The sequence below is a fragment of the Meriones unguiculatus genome, chromosome 5, assembly GCF_030254825.1.
Source record: "Meriones unguiculatus strain TT.TT164.6M chromosome 5, Bangor_MerUng_6.1, whole genome shotgun sequence".
Taxonomy (NCBI): Eukaryota; Metazoa; Chordata; class Mammalia; order Rodentia; family Muridae; genus Meriones; species Meriones unguiculatus.
The window spans coordinates 105769789-105785502 of record NC_083353.1 but is presented as its reverse complement, the minus strand read 5'-3'; the positions used below and the strand labels follow the sequence as shown (position 1 = coordinate 105785502).

The 15714-nt window shown below is 44.7% G+C and overlaps 1 protein-coding gene across 4 annotated transcripts in view; it reads right to left on the bottom strand.

Annotated features, from left to right (window-relative positions):
* Atg7 (autophagy related 7) overlaps window positions 1–15714 on the bottom strand; it is a 197824-nt gene that overhangs the window by 107550 nt on the left and 74560 nt on the right. For all 4 annotated transcript variants that reach the window (XM_060383958.1, XM_060383957.1, XM_060383959.1 and 1 more), the window contains one exon: window positions 10591–10671. In XM_060383958.1, the coding sequence (XP_060239941.1) occupies window positions 10591–10671 (81 nt within the window). The remainder of the gene's footprint in view (window positions 1–10590; window positions 10672–15714) is intronic.

The following is a 15714-nucleotide window of genomic DNA, read 5'->3' as shown; positions in this document are numbered from 1 at the left end:
TCGTTAAGGTTATACCACCACCGGGTACCCAACAACTTCTTGTGCATGCAGTGTTCTCTCTGGCCATTATGTAAGCCCGTACTTCTTGCCTGGAATTGCTTTCATTCTCTCTCCCATCTGTCTTTTCACCTCAACGCAGAAGTGGCTCTCCGCAAATTCTCCTCTAGGTAGCCTCATGTATAAAAACAATGGTGTAAAGACAGGGGGAAGCACCCTAAGGAGAGCAGGGCACAGGGTGGCAGCACTGTCTGACAGGCTGTCTCCCTCTGCACATCTCATTTCTTTCTCTTTTAGTTAGATTAACTTTATTTTTAACTACGGATATGTGTGTGGGTATGTGCACATGAGTGCAGGTGCCCATACAGGCCACAAGAGGGCTGGATCCCCTGGAACTGCAATTATAGGTTGTTGGGTGCTGGGAACCAAACTCTGGTCCTTTGGAACCTTTTAGCTACTGAGCATCTGTCTAGCACCAGGAAGTCCTTTTAGCTACTGAGCATCTGTCCAGCACCAGGAAGTCACATTTCTTGAGGATAATGCTTATCTATCTATCTATCTATCTATCTATCTATCTATCTATCTATTTATTTTTGAGACAGGATCTCTCTGTATAGCTCTGGCTGCCCTAGAACTCACTATGTAAACTAGGTAGGCCTTGACCTCACAAAGAGCATCTTGCTTCTACTTCTAGAGAGTTGGGATTAAAAGCATAGCACGTTTCTTTTGATCACTGTGATCGTCAGCTTCCAGTTACTGTAAGAAAATACTTGAGACTATCAATTTTAAAAAGAAAAGTTTGTTGTGACTCATAGTTTTAGAAGATTTAACCCATGGTCAGTTGGCTTATTATTCTGGGGGTGAGGTCAGCTGGATACATTATGGCAGGAGTCCAAGGTGGAAAGACTCTTATCTCACTGTCAAAAGCAAAAAGGAAAGAAAGAGGAAGGGTCCAGTATCCCCCTTCAAGGTACACCCTCAGTGATCTCACTTCATCTCAAAGGCTCTACTGCCTCCTGATGGCACCAAGCCTTTTAGGCACATGGCTCTGTTTACTCTCAGGGGTAAACAGTAGCAATGGCTTGTTCTCTGGCACACAGCTATGTGTCCCTGGCATATACTGCCCACTCATACCAACCCAGTGATGAATTCCTGCTGCTGGGCACTGACCCCTCTCTCTAAGTCTAAGGTTAGCTTTTTGTCTTCTAAGGTTATGTACACAGAACTCTCGGGCGATAGGTTGCTGTGGTCAGGGCTCCTTTTAAAAGAAAGTTTCAATAGAGAGGTATTCAATAGAGAGGTATTCAATAGTTCTGGTATTTCATGTTTCTTTTAAAAATCTTTTGTGTGTGCGTGTGTGATATGAATGAGTGTTCATGAGAGTGCAGGCCCATATACGTTATGATACCTCAGTGTCAGCCTCACTTTCCACCATGCTTGACACTGGGTCTCATGTTGTCTGTCCTTGTTTATGGCAGGCTTCCTGTGAGCTTTCAGAGATGCTCTTGTTCTGCCTTTCATTGTCCTAGAGGCAGTGGCGTTACACGTGTGCACTAACCGTGCTGCTTTATGTGGGTTCTGGGGATTTGAACACAAGTCCTCGCCCTTCCACAGTGATTTATTTTTCAGCCAAGCTACTTCCAGCCCCTTATGCTTCTTCCATCACAGGTAACTGTACAACAGAAGAAAGGTGGAGTTGTGCTATTCCACAGATCAATGAACAGACTGCAGTAAGAAAGGCAGGAAGAAACCACTTGCCATCTGATGATGCCAGCTGGTGGCTGTTATACTAATCCTCCTTCTCCCTCCCACTCCCCAGGACACTTATTCCAAAAACTCCGAAGTTGTCCTACAATTCATCAACAGAAGCCCTTCCACATGGTCATCACCAGAATGAGAATATTATTAGCCTTGATCATCACTAATTAAAACCTCAAGATCAGGTTTCTGGGCACATATTGCTACATCTGTGTGAGACACAGGTCCCAGATGGTAGGCAAGTCAGGCTCAATGCCTGCTTCCTCCCAAGAGGTGTTTCTGTCACGTCACAGATGCTGAGGGTGACAGAACCATGCAGCAAGAACAAGCTAACTCCTGCACACTGCTACTCAGGTGAGCATGCTCAGGAATTCTGCCCCCTCAGGAACAGCCCCACACATCATTCTGCAGCTATCTCAGGAGCTTCTGGCCAACCTCTGGGCTCCAGAAACAAAGCTACTGCTATGGAAACACTGAAAGATGTCTGGACTCCTTAAAGAAAAATAACATTCCCAGTGCAGCTACCGGCCACTCTCCTGTGGAAGGGACTAGGAAAGTTCTAGAGTGACAAACGTCAGGTGACCAGCTGATATCATCAGATGGAAAATGATTTTCTTCTTGCCTGTTTCACTGCAGCCTGTCTAGTCAATGGTCACAAATGGCTTTACAGTGAGAGCATTCCACTTTAGTAAGCTGACGAGAAAAAGAGCGATGACAAAGATTAAACTCTAATACTCTGCTCATTTTCTTTTGGAAGGCTATAAATACTTGTTGGAGGATGTTTTTGTGCACTGTGTATTCAAATACTAGTTTCTGTACCCAGAGATCTGGTTGCAGTTCAGACTTCAGCATCGTCATTATTCTGAAGCATCTTCTGTCTTGGTGTGTCGTAAACATTGTTCTCCATCACCTTCTGATTGGTAAAATAAGGAGCTGAACAGCCAATTGCTATGCAGGAGAAGATAAGCCAGGACTTCCAAGCCCAGGGAGAGGGTCTCAGGTGGGGACCAGAGGGAAAAAGAGTAGAGATCAGGACATGGATGGAGAAGGAGCAGCCAGGAAGAGACTAAGATGGCATTTAAGGGGCCATGTGGCTGGGAAGTAGGCCAGGCCAGTATTATCAGGTTAGAATAGATGAGTATCTGGCCAGCTATTGTGCCTGAAGCTTTTAATAAATATAAAGTCTCTGTGTCATTATTCAGAGCAAGGGCAGGCAGGGGAAAAAACCTTGTATTTTAAAATCATGCACGTGTGTGTGTTTGTGTGTGTGTGTGTGTGTGTGTGTGTACAATGGCCTGTGGGTACCTTTACCTGAATATGTGTATGTATGTGGTGACTAGAGGTTAACACTGGTTGTCTTTCTCTGTCACACTCCACCTTACTTCCGCTTAATCTGAAGCTGTCCCTGCTCTACACACTTTAATGTCATCTCCCAGGTACCATTTTCTGAAGTAGCAGAAATTGGCAGTCTTGAACTCCTGCATATTGTAGATGAGAGCAGGCAAGTCCATCTATTCAGGATGAGGGAACCAGCTTTCTCCCTGTTGGAGAAGGAAACTACTCACAGAAAGAAGAAATTAACATCATCAGTGGTGACACACATGTCACATGCCTCCAGGCACTAGGACACATTAGACAGATCCAAACCAAGGGAGAGTCTACAAACATAATGGACAATGCCTCAAGTGCACAGCCAGAGAACAGGAGTAAAGAAACCATACCCAGGTGCAGGGATGTCAAAAGAAACATCACAGTACACAGGGTCCAGTCTGATGTTGAAGTGAGTCCTCATCAGGAAGGAGGCGGAAGAGGGAAAGCCCATTAAGAACATTTCAGGTCAGAGACAATGTCTGAAATCCAGCCTTTGGGTCAGGTGCAGTGGCTGCTAGCACTCGACAGTCCCTGTTTCCTGTGTGCTTGCTATGTTGGTGAGAGTGAGTCTTTGTTCTTAGGAAATTCACAGGGAGGTGTTTGGTTGAGAAGAAACAATTCACTGTTGACTATGGAGAACTCAACAAAGAAACCAGAAGGGGCAGAGCTGAGGAGGAAGGCCAGCAGAGCGGAAGATGGCAGAAACCACTAAAAGCCATGGAGACTCTGGTAAGGGCCACGCAGGAGCTGACTCTGCAGTTTTCCGTAAGTTTGTCTTCATGTCTTCCTTCCTTCCTTTTAAAAGATTTATTTACTTTCTGTATCCTAGTATTTTGCCTGACTGTATATGCACCACCCCTGGTGCCTGCAGAGCCCAGAGACGGGGTCAGATTCTATGGAACTGGACTTATAAACTACCATAATGGTGACAGGAACTGAACTCAGATCCTCTGCAAGAGCAACACTTTTACTACTGAGCCATCTCTCCTGCCCCATTTTTTGTGAGTTTGAAAGTGTATCAGAAGGATTAAAGAGATGCTCAGTGGTTAAGGGCACTGGCTGTTCCTTCAGAGGACCCAAGTTCAGGCCCCAGCACACATATCAGGCTGCTCACAACTGCCTGTAATTGCAGTTCCAGGGGATCTGATACGTCTGGCCCCTGTAGGCTCTGTACTCTCCCACTCCTACACATTTAACTTAAAATAACAAATCTTTTAAAAATTGTACCAAAATACAAAGTTACTAAAAAACAAACAAACAAAAAAAAAAACCAAACAAAAAAAACTTAATTAGAAATAAAAGAGAGAAAGAGATTAAGAGACAAACTGTTGCTAATAAATTGCCTCAATGCATTCTGGGACAGCTTTTCTGGATTCCTGGTCCACTATCACAACTGTTGGATGGATAGAAGTTTACAACAGTCTAGAACTGCAAAGCAACTCGTATGGATGCAAAAAGGCCTCTTCAAGCTCTGGAGGTAGATGCCACCATTTGAGGAAGCTCTGTGAGATGATGAAATACAAATTAAGATGAAAACAACCCCTTAGCACCCATACCTCCCTGCAAATAGGATGACTGGAACAATTCACCCAGCTCTGTCCCAAGCTGAGATTAAACAGGGCATGGTGAGAGGGACAGTGATGGCACCTTCTCAGACGCAGGCCCAGCGGCCCAGGCCTTCTTCAACTCTGGCAACATGAGGAGGGCTACACTGTCGGTATCACTGTGTAATAAACAGGAGGCTTACTACACCAGAGAGTACCCGCTTCCCCAGCCCCCCTTTCTATATTTCAAGCTAAATCAAGAAGGAGTGGAGTAAGCCTTTCTTCCTGGGGGGAGGGGGAGTGCAGAGACTGGAAACCACCAAAGGAAAACATCACTTCATGAGAACAAGAGACAGAGGCTAGGTCCTCAGTGGGACACCCCTCTACACACCACCACCTCCACAATGGCTGAGGAAGATTGCTGGACAGGAGGCTCAAAGGATGGAAATACTGGAGCATGAGGAGAGCCTTGAAATTCAAAAGTCTGGACTTGACATGGTGATCGCGCTCATGAACGTGGAGAAGTTATGGTTATCTGCAAGAGTCCTGGGCAAATCCAGTCAAAATTCTAGCACAGATGGGCAAGGGGTGACATGGTCCCCATCCCTTACTGGGGAGTTACTGGCAGTTGATAGCTGCTAGGGGAGAAATGTGTTTCGAATGTGTGGCCACTGATAGGTTTCCCAAGTTCCAGAGGATGGGCCCACACCCATGTACTCATGAAAAGCTAAAGAGACTGAGAAGGTTATTAAAGGGGGGAGCATGTAGCTAGGAAGAAGAAGTTGTGTTGGAGGATGATTTATTTAAGGGGAGTTGAGGAGGGCAAAGAGAGGAAGATATGATCATGTGTCATTGTATACATGTTTGAAATTCTCAAGAATGAGGAAATTTAAAAAAAATGACTCCATGAATACCAAAGAAAAAAATTTCTAGAACTTACTTTTACCTCCCAAAAATTTTCAATTCAAACCAGCAGCAATTCAGACATGACTCAGAAAAAAAAAAAAAAGAAAGAAACAAAACAAAACAAAAAAACCAGAAAACAAAACATCATACTGAGTAAGTGGTGAGAAAACGTTCGCATGGAGTGAGGAGGATGAGGTGCAGTTGGAATTGTCATTCTGAAGTACCAGTGCTTGGCCTGCAGATGACGGCCAATGACAGGGAAGGGGGCCAGGAAAGTAAATGAGGGGCTTCTTCTGGAACGAGGTGCAATGTTCTCGGCACAAAGGAAACCCAATATCCAGACCACAAGAAAAGTGATCGCTATGGGAACGGCGCAGCTGTGAAAATCCACGTCAGTTTGCATTAACTTGCCTGGCAAGTTTGTGTAATGCAGGACTCTCTGAACAGCCACTGACAGGAAATAACTCTAGTGACAAAGACTCTATACCTGTGTTTAATCTGATGCTTACAAGGATGGAAAATGAAACACTGTTTTCTCTTAAGGAATAAGGAGAGGCAGTCTGAGGTACGCTTGGAGTTCTTTATAGACAGTATCTCATGGGCCAATTTAATTAGAAACAGAGCAGGAAAGCAAGTGCTCGCATTTCTCTCCGAGAACCCAATTATCTTCATTTCATTGATGAGCAAGACATACATAAAGCCACAGAGAAGCTTCTGGCATGGGCACCAAAAGGATTTCGGTTTGAAAATAATCCTGCTAAGTTATTTGGAGACCAATTAGTTCAGCTGTACAAAGACAAGACAGAAAGTCATTTCCATGAAGGAGCACACAATCCTGAGACCTGTGTCTCTGCAGACAGATGTACACGCTGTCACCCTCGGGGTCCTGCCAAAGAGGACACAGGATACTTCGAGAAACAACAAGAGGAATGAGCTCAGAGGTCTCTGACTCACAAATTATAAGCTTTACATCTCAGCCAGGCACTTGAGATGCCCAACAAGAAAGCAGGCTTAGTGTACTCGCAGGGTAGAGAGGCAAGCAAACCACTCCCCACTCTCCAAGTTCCTCCCTGTGGCCTATCGATCCCAAATAGCACTGTTAGGCAAACAGGTCAGGACAGCACAGAAGGCTAGACTGTGTGAGGTTTGCAGCAGAAGCTTTTCATCTGAGTAGAGCTTTTCCTAGCTCCGCCCACTGCGGGGGCGGGGGTGGGGGGAGGGCACAGCAGGGAAGCCACAGATCTTTAACTGAGAAACCAGCTCAGGATGAGTGACCCCCACAAGCTACTCTGCATAGCACCTCAGGTAGGAGTTAGAGCCAGGTTGAAGGCTTCAAGAAGTGGTTCTTTTTGCATTTTTCTACATCCAGTTAAGACCAGCACCATTTGTTGAAGATGCCATCTTTTTTTCCATTGAATGGTTTTGGCACTTTTGTCAAAAATCAAGTATCCCTAGGTGTGTGGGTTTGTTTCTGGGTCTTCTATTTGATTCTATGGATCCACCATTCTGTTTCTATGCCAGTACTATGCAGTTTTTATTACTATTGCTCTGTAGTACAGCTTGAGATCAGGGATGGAGATACCTCCATACGATCTGTTGTTGTACAGGATTGTTTTAGCAATTCTGGGTTTTTTATTTTTCCGTATGAAGTTGAGAATTGTTCTTTCAAGGTCTGTAAAGAATTGAGTTGGTATTTTGATGGGAACTGCATCGAATCTGTAGACTGCTTTCAGTAGGATAGCCATTTTCACTATGTTAAACCTACTGATCCATGAGCATGGGAGATCTTTCCATCTTCTGATATCTTCTTCAATTTCTTTCTTCAGAGACTTGAAGTTTTTTTCCAAACAGGCCTTTCACTTTCTTGGTTAGAGTCATTTTATGTTATCAGTGCTTATTGTGAAGGGTGTAGTTTCCCTAATTTCTTTCTCAGCCCTTTTGTCTTTCGTTTAATGGGAGGGGGGAGCTACTGATATATATATATATATTTTTTTAGTTAATTTTGTATCCAGCCACTTTGCTGAAGGTGTTTATCAGCTGAAGGAGTTCTCTGGTTGAATTTTTGGGGCCACTCATGTATACTATCATATCATCTGCAAATAGTGATAACTTTGACTTCTTTCCGTTTTGTATCCTCTTGATCTCCTTTAGTGGTCTTATTGCTCTAGCTAGGACTTCAAGTACTATGTTGAAGAGATATGGAGAGCCTTGCCTTGTCCCTGATTTCAGTGGGATTAATTAAAGTTTAGTTTGATGTTGCCTATAGGCTTTCTGTATATTGTCTTTACTATGTTTAGGTATGTGCCTTGTATCCCTAATTTCTCCAAGATTTTAAACATGAATGGGCATTGGTTTTGTCAAATGCTTTTTCGGCATCTAAGGAGATGATCGTGTGGGTTTTTTTTTTTCCCCTTTAGTTTGTTTATTTGGTAGATTACATTGATGGATTTCTATATATGGAATCACCCCTGCGTGCCTGGGATGAAGCCTACATGGTCATCCTTATTTATCAACCTGCACAAAACTAAAGTCCTAGTGGATCAAAGACCTCGAGGTAAAACTAGACACACTAAATCTGTTAGAAGAAAAAGTGGGAAAGAGCTCTGAATTCACTGGCACAGAAGACAACTTCCTGAACAGAACACCAACAGCACAGGCTCTAAGATCAATAATCAATGTATGGGACCTCATGAAATTGAAAAGCTTCTATAAAGCAAAGGACACTGTCATCAGAACAAAAAGACTGGGAAAGGATCTTTACCAACCCTCTATCTGACAGAAGGCTAATATCCAAAATATATAAAGAACTCAAGAAGTTAAAAAGCAACAAATTAAGTAATCCAATTAAAAAATGGGGTACAGAGCTAAAAAGAGAATTCTCAATAGAGGAATATCGAACGGCAGAGAAATACTTAAAAGAAATATTCAACATCCTTAATCATCAGGGAAATGCAAATCAAAACGACCCTGAGATTTCACCTTATACCCATCAGAACGGCTAAGATCAAAAACTCAAGTGACAATACATGCTGGAGAGGATGTGGAGAAAGGGGAACCCTCCTCCATTGCTGGTGGGAATGTAAACTTGTACAACCACTTTGAAAATCAATCTGGTGCTTTTTCAGACAATTAGGAATAGTGCTACCTCAAGATTCAGCTATACCACTCCAAGGCATATATCCAAAAGATGCTCAAGTACACAACAAGGACACACAACATTTGCTCAGCATGTTCGTAGCAGCTTTATTCGTAATAGCCAAAATCTGGAAACAACCCAGATGGATATAGAAATTGTGGTACATTTACATAATGGACTACTACTCAGCAATAAAAAACAAGGAAATCATGAAATTTGCAGGCAAATGGTGGGAACTAGAAAAGATTATCCTGAGTGAGGTATCACAGAAGGAGAAAGACACACATGGTATATACTCACTTATAAGTGGATATTAGACATATAATAGAGGATAAACATACTAAAATCTATATACCTAAAGAAGCTAATCAAGGAGGCGGGCCCTGGGTAAGATGATCAATCCTCACTCAGAAAGGCAAATGGGACAGACACTGGAAGAGGGAGAAAACAGGGAACAGGACAGGAGCCTACCACAGGAGGTCTTTGAAAGACTCTACCCAGCAGTATGTCAAAGCAGATGCTGAGACTCATAGGCAAACTTTGGGCAGAGTGCAGGGAATCTTATGAAAGAAGGGGGAGATAGAAAGACAGGAGCTCCACAAGGAGAGCAACAGAACCAAGAAATCTGGGCACAGGATTGATACTCCAACCAAGGACCATGCGTGGAGATAACCTAGAACCCCAGCACAGATGTAGCCCATGGCAGGTCAGTATCCAAGTGGGTTCCCTAGTAAGGGAACAGGGGCTGTCTCTGACATGAACTCAATAGTGGGCTCTTTGATCACCTCCCCCTGAAGGGGGAACAGCCTACCAGTCCAGGAGGACAATGTTGGCCAGTCCTGATGAGACCTGACAGGCTAGGGTCAGATAGAGGAGGACCTCCCCTATCAGTGGACTGGGGAAGGGGCAAGGGAGAAGAAGAGGGAGGGAGGGTGAGGTTGGGAGGGGATGAGGGAAGGGGCTACAGTTGGGATACAAAGTGAATAAATTGTAATTAATAAAAAATAAATAAATAAAAAACAAGAAGTGGTTCTCAACCGGTGGGTAGAGACCCCTTTGGGGGGGTCAAACGGCCCTTTCATAGGGGTCGCCTATCAGATATCCTGAATATCACATATTTACATTATGATTCATAGCAGTAGCAAAGTTGTAGTTATGAAGTAGCAACAAAAATAATTTTATGTTTGGGGGTCATCACAATATGAGGAGCTGTATTAAATGGTTGCAGCACTAGGAAGGTTGAGAACCGCTGGCTTAAGGGGAGATCCAAAGGGAATGGCTGTCACATACAGTACACATGCGAGAATAACTCAGAGGCTATTAAAAACTGAGATGCCATGTAGTTTTGAGAGTCATCAGCTGGCTCCCATTACGATGGACAACAGCCCTGCTCTATTTTTAGAGCCGCTGCAAAGATCAAAGAGGAAGGGGCCTTGTTCCGGCTTCCTGATCCAGGCCCCTCATCTCTGCTTGCTTTTCCTTTGTATTAAGAACATCTCCAAAACACTCACAGCCAGGACTGCCTGGAATCCCCCACCTTCTGGGGAAAGCTTAAAAACTGCTCTGCTCAGTAGTCACATGGAAGAAAACCCTCAGGAGAGTAACTGAAAACCTCAGAAGTTCACATTCAAGTTAAAAGTACTTCAATGCAAGCACTGTCCCAGCAACCAGCTCAGGGTCTTTGTGCCTACTAGAATCTGAGCTTTCCAAGGCTGGAGTCTCTGAAGATAAATGCAGAACAGCAGCAGCTGAACCAAGGCCCTAGGCTCCCCTTTCTCTACACACACACACACACACACACACACACACACACACACACCCCACACCGGCTCTGGTGGGTTAGGCAGAGGTTAATTGCTCAGAGGTAAAATGACTTACTTTGGGTGAACAGGCTGTACATTTGTCAAATGCCAGGCTAACAGGAAGGACATTATCGAACCGTGACAGAAATCCCCGGATCTAAAAACAAACAGAACAATTACTCATTAGGCAAGGGCTGAACACATCTATAAAGATGCATGTTGAGTGGGTGACAAGGAGGAAGAGATGGTTATTAGGGTCCTGACGCAGGCGAAATCTTGTGAATGTAAGCGCCCCTCTCCCTGAACTGTAATAGATTTGGGAGGGAACTACATCAGGTTCTTTATTGCCAAGATATACACGATTTTTAAATATTTCAGACCTAAAAGCAAATTTACTCAAAAACATAAAAAGCGAGGTGGAAAATCTAAAGCACTGTCTCGGGGCTGGGAGTGGCTCAGTGGGTAGAACCCTTGGCTAGTAGGCCCCAGGCCTGGGTTCCATCGCCAGCACAGCATAAAAGAAGACAAGGTGGTGCACACCTCAGATCCCAGCACTGCAGGAGGTGGAGGCAGGGGGATCAGGAGTCCAAAGTCATTCTTGGCTACATCATAAGTCTAAGGCCAGCTTGGGCTACATGAGACCCTGTCTCAAAACAAACAAACAAACAAACAAACGAAAAAAAAAAACACCAAAAAACCCAAAATGAACATAAATTACTGCTTTAAGAAATGTCTGAGAGCTACAGTGTAACCGAGTGGCAGGTCACTTGCCTGGTTGTAAGAGGCTGAGGTTCCATCCCAGCATCACAAAACAACAAAACTCAGGCATCTAGGTTGCTCTGACTTGGTTCTCTACGGAAATACATAGGCCTGGGGTAAGCGTGCAATCTACAATCTACGCTGGCTTCTCCAGGGATAACAGAAAGCAGAGACTCTCATAAAGGTAGGCCTAGTGACTAGCTGCTGAAGGCAGCTCACACAAACATTAAAACAACAACAAAACCCAAACCAAACCAAGCTAAAACAAAACCTGTGCACTCACACCATTGATGGGGAAACAGCGCCACCTTGAGCAGAAACGTCTCATTGCAACCAATAAATCCACCTTTCTGAGTACCTTGGTGCCACCATTATGATTTAGTGGTGATGGGGAGCTGCAGCCTCTGGCATGTACCAGAAAGATATAATTAATAAAACTCAGGAAGATAAAATTAATAAAACTCATAATGGTAAAACCTTGAGCATTTCCACAGAAGCCAGCACCTGCAGTAAGCAAGATAATACAAATATTTGTGAAAGTTCACTTATTTGGTGCCAGAACTCCCTGTTGTAAGCTAAGAAAGCATAGGCTCAGAAAGGTGAAGCAGCCTGGCTTAGGTAAGCAGGAGGTGGGAAAGCTCTGTTTCAAAAAGAGGCCTTTCTCTCTCTGGTTCCTACTGCTGTCATGGACACCATGACTGCAGGTGGGTGGGCATCTCTGCTTTCTACTCCTGTGAGAAACACCATGACCAAAAGAACACTGGGGGAGGAAAGGGTTTATTTCAGTTTACAGTTCCACATCACAGTCTATTACCAAAGGAAGTCATGATAGGAACTCAAGGCAGGCACTGAAGCAGAGACCACGAGGAGTGCTGTTTACCTGCTTGCTCATCGTGGCTTGCTCAGCCAGGCTTCTTAAAGAACCTAAAACCACCTGCCCAAGGGATGGCACCGCCCACAGTGGGCTGGGTCCTTCCACATCCATCACCAAACAAAAAAAATGCCCTGCAGGCTTGCCCACAAGCCACATGGACACTTTTCCTTAATTATCATTCCTTCTTCTCACATATGCCTACGCGGTGTGAGGTTGACAAAAAACAATCAGCACACAGACTTTCAGAGCGCCTGGCTCCCTCTTTTAGGTTAACGGCTTTTGTCTTTTATGTCTCTTCACTATTTTTCTTTTCTTATTTAGTGCTAGGGATTGAATCAAGAGTTCAGACTTGCTGAGCACAGCCTTTTCTGATAACTTCAATCACCTCATTTAAATAGCGGCTCCTCCCCCATCCCTGCAGTATCCATGCTTATGCCCAGGCAAACAGATGCCAGAGGAGATCAGCTGTCTTCTATCACTCTCCAATCACAACTCCTCTCAGGATCTGCTTTTCTCTGGTATGCTAGGGCTACAGGTACCCACAGTCATGTTGTGGCTTTGTTTTCAATCTCTCCAGGTCCCCAGGCAAACAACAACAACAAGAACAACCCCTCAACTCTCTTTACCCATAGCCATCTTGAACAAACACCTAAGTCCAGATGAGCACAAAGCCTGACACAGTCCACGGCAGAGTCTGTTTGCTGTGCTGCAACCAACAGCTTGATGAGGAGTGTGTGTGTTCTCACCTCCAGAACACTTAATCTTGGGAATGCCCACAGGCCACTTCCGGAGCCTATTTCTGTGCTGATACATCATGACCAAAAAAAAGCAAACGGCGGGGGGCAGGGTGGTTCATTTCACTCACACTTCCACCTCACAGTTCATCATCAAAAGCAGCAAGGGCAGGAACTCAAGCAGGGCAGGAACCTGGAGGCAGAAGCTAATGCAGTGGCCATGGAGGGGTGCTGCTTCCTAGCTTGCTTCTCCTGGCTTCCTCAGCCTGCTTTCTTATAGAACCCAGCACCACCAGCCCAGGAATAGCACCACCCACAGTGGGCTGGGCCCTCTCTCATCAGTCATTAGTTAAGAAAATGTCCTGCAGGTTTGTGTATGGCCCAGTCATACAGAGGCATTTTCTTAATTAAGATTCCCTCTTCTCATATCTGTCAAGTTGACATAAAACTATCTAACACAAGTATTAAGTCAAAACTGACTGGCTCCTTGGGAACCTCTGAAAATGTGACTTTTAGTTTTTGCCTCTAAGGGATGTGGTGGCCTTTTCACAAACTAGAACAAGAGACAAGTTCAGGGTGGAAAATATGCTAATCAGGAACCAGAAGTCACCAGCATGGCCGAAAGGACCCCAATTGCAAGTCACAAAAGACAATGTTGAGATCTTGGTGAGCTCCAGGAGTTCCAGGTTTAAATGCAAGCTCAGGGGCCAGTGAGATGGTGCAGCAGTAAAAGCACTGCTTCCAAGTCTGATGAGCTGACTTGGGTCCCTGGGATCCATGAAGTAGGAGAGAACTGACTCCTACAAACTTGCCTGTGCCCACCATATGGACGACATGGTTCACGCTCAGGCCTGTGCATGTGCACACGAACAGCTATGGTGAAGATGAATGTCTGCTCCCAGACACGTCACATACACCGGAGTTACTTTCATCCTGAGTTCTTTTAAAGCACTCAGATTCAACACGTCTTCGCTAAAATTCTGTGGAAAGTGGCATACATATCTGTGTCTCCATTCTGCGGTGGCTCACGGGGCTTCTGCTGTCATTTCTGTTCTGCGGGAGTGTTCTATGCTAAATGTATGCGTGGGGATGGGGAGCAGAGGCCAGGGGAAGGGAAACAATAGACTTAGTTAGGGGGATGGAAAGGAGAGCTAGAAAAGAGAAAGACAGAGAAAGACAGAGAGGGAGGGAGGGAGGGAGAGGAAGAGAGAGAGAGAGAGAGAGAGAGAGAGAGAGAGAGAGAGAGAGAGAGAGCAGCAACACAGGTCCCAGGGTTCCCCCAGGAGTCAAGCCATCTCACCAGCCCCATGGCTAATCTTTCTTTGTGCTATGAAGTAAGGCTCTAAAATACTTTTTTCCCCATATGTACAAATTCATGCCACAGATGCTTGTTTATTTTGAGACAGGGATTCAGCCTGTAGCCCAGGCTGGCCTTATACTAGGGCAATCCTTCTGTCGGTGCTGGGATGACAGGGGTGAGCCACCACACCGAGTTGCAGAGCCGCCAGTTGGAAAACGCTTTCTGAACCTTGTCTCATCAGTTGCCCATGTGTGTAAGAGCTCAGAGTTACCAAAAAGCTCTGTAGCATTCACATATATCAAGGCTAAAGACCATGATGAATTGAGAGCTCAGAAATGAACTCTTAGGAGTACGTCAACTCCATTCCCTCGGCCTGACAGGAAATGCATAAAACTTATGGTGCAGAGGCTGCTGCCAGCAGTTCAGCCCCATACCTAGATATGTCTAAACTCCCAGAGTGACCCGCCATTCAGGTTATGCAGATATATCCAGATCTTTCCAGAGAGGCCAGATGCCAATTCATAGTCAAGGAAACTACCCCATATTGGAATTCTTTTCAAAGGGGTCTGTAAAGGTTCTATTCTCTGCCCTTTTCTGTTCTCAAGACTTATGTTTTTGTTTTTAAATTTTAATTTAATTTTATTTTACTTGGCTACACAGGGTTTCTTTGTATAGCTCTGGCTGTCCTGGATCTTACTTTGTAGACCAGGCTGGCTTGGAACTCTGAGATCCTCCTGCTTCTGCCTCCCAAGGGCTGTTTTTTTTTTAATTAAAAATTTATTTTTATATTAATTACAGTTTTTTTTTTTTTTTTTTTTTTTTTTTTTTTTTTTGCTTTGTATCCCAGCTGTAGTCCCCTCCCTTATACCCTCCCAATCTCACCCTTCCTTCTTCATCTCCTCCCATACCCCTCTCCAAGTCCAATGATAGGGGAGGTCCTCCTCCCCTTCCATCTGACCCTAGCCTTTCAGGTCTCATCAGGACTGGCTGCATTGTTTTCCTGTGTGGTGTGGTAAGGCTGCTCCCCCAGGCAAAGATGATCAAAGAGCCAACTACTGAGTTCATGTCAGAGACAATTTCTGTTCCCCTTACTAGGGAACCCACTTGGAGACTGAGCTGCCATAGGCTATATCTGAGCAGTGGTTCTAGGTTATCCAGGTTATATTCATGAATGGTCCCAAGGGCTGGTATTAAAGGCATGTGCCACCACCATCTGGCAACTTATTTTACTTTTAATTTTGTATATGTACAAGTGTGTACCTTCATGCACACAAGTGCAGTGGCCATAGAGAGAGGTATTAAGGATTCCCTGGAGCTGTCAGAGGGGAAATTTCAGACTTAGATGTTGGGAAATGAACTTGGGTCCTCTGCAGCAGTAGCGTGTGCTCTTAACCACTAAGCCATCTTTCTAGTCTTCACTCTCCCCTTTTCATAGATGAAAGCACAGAGGAGACATGAAAGCAGCCCATACAGAACTCTGATCAGTAGCTGCCAGGGGCTGAGGGTAGGACTGTAAAGGACACCAGGGCAAAG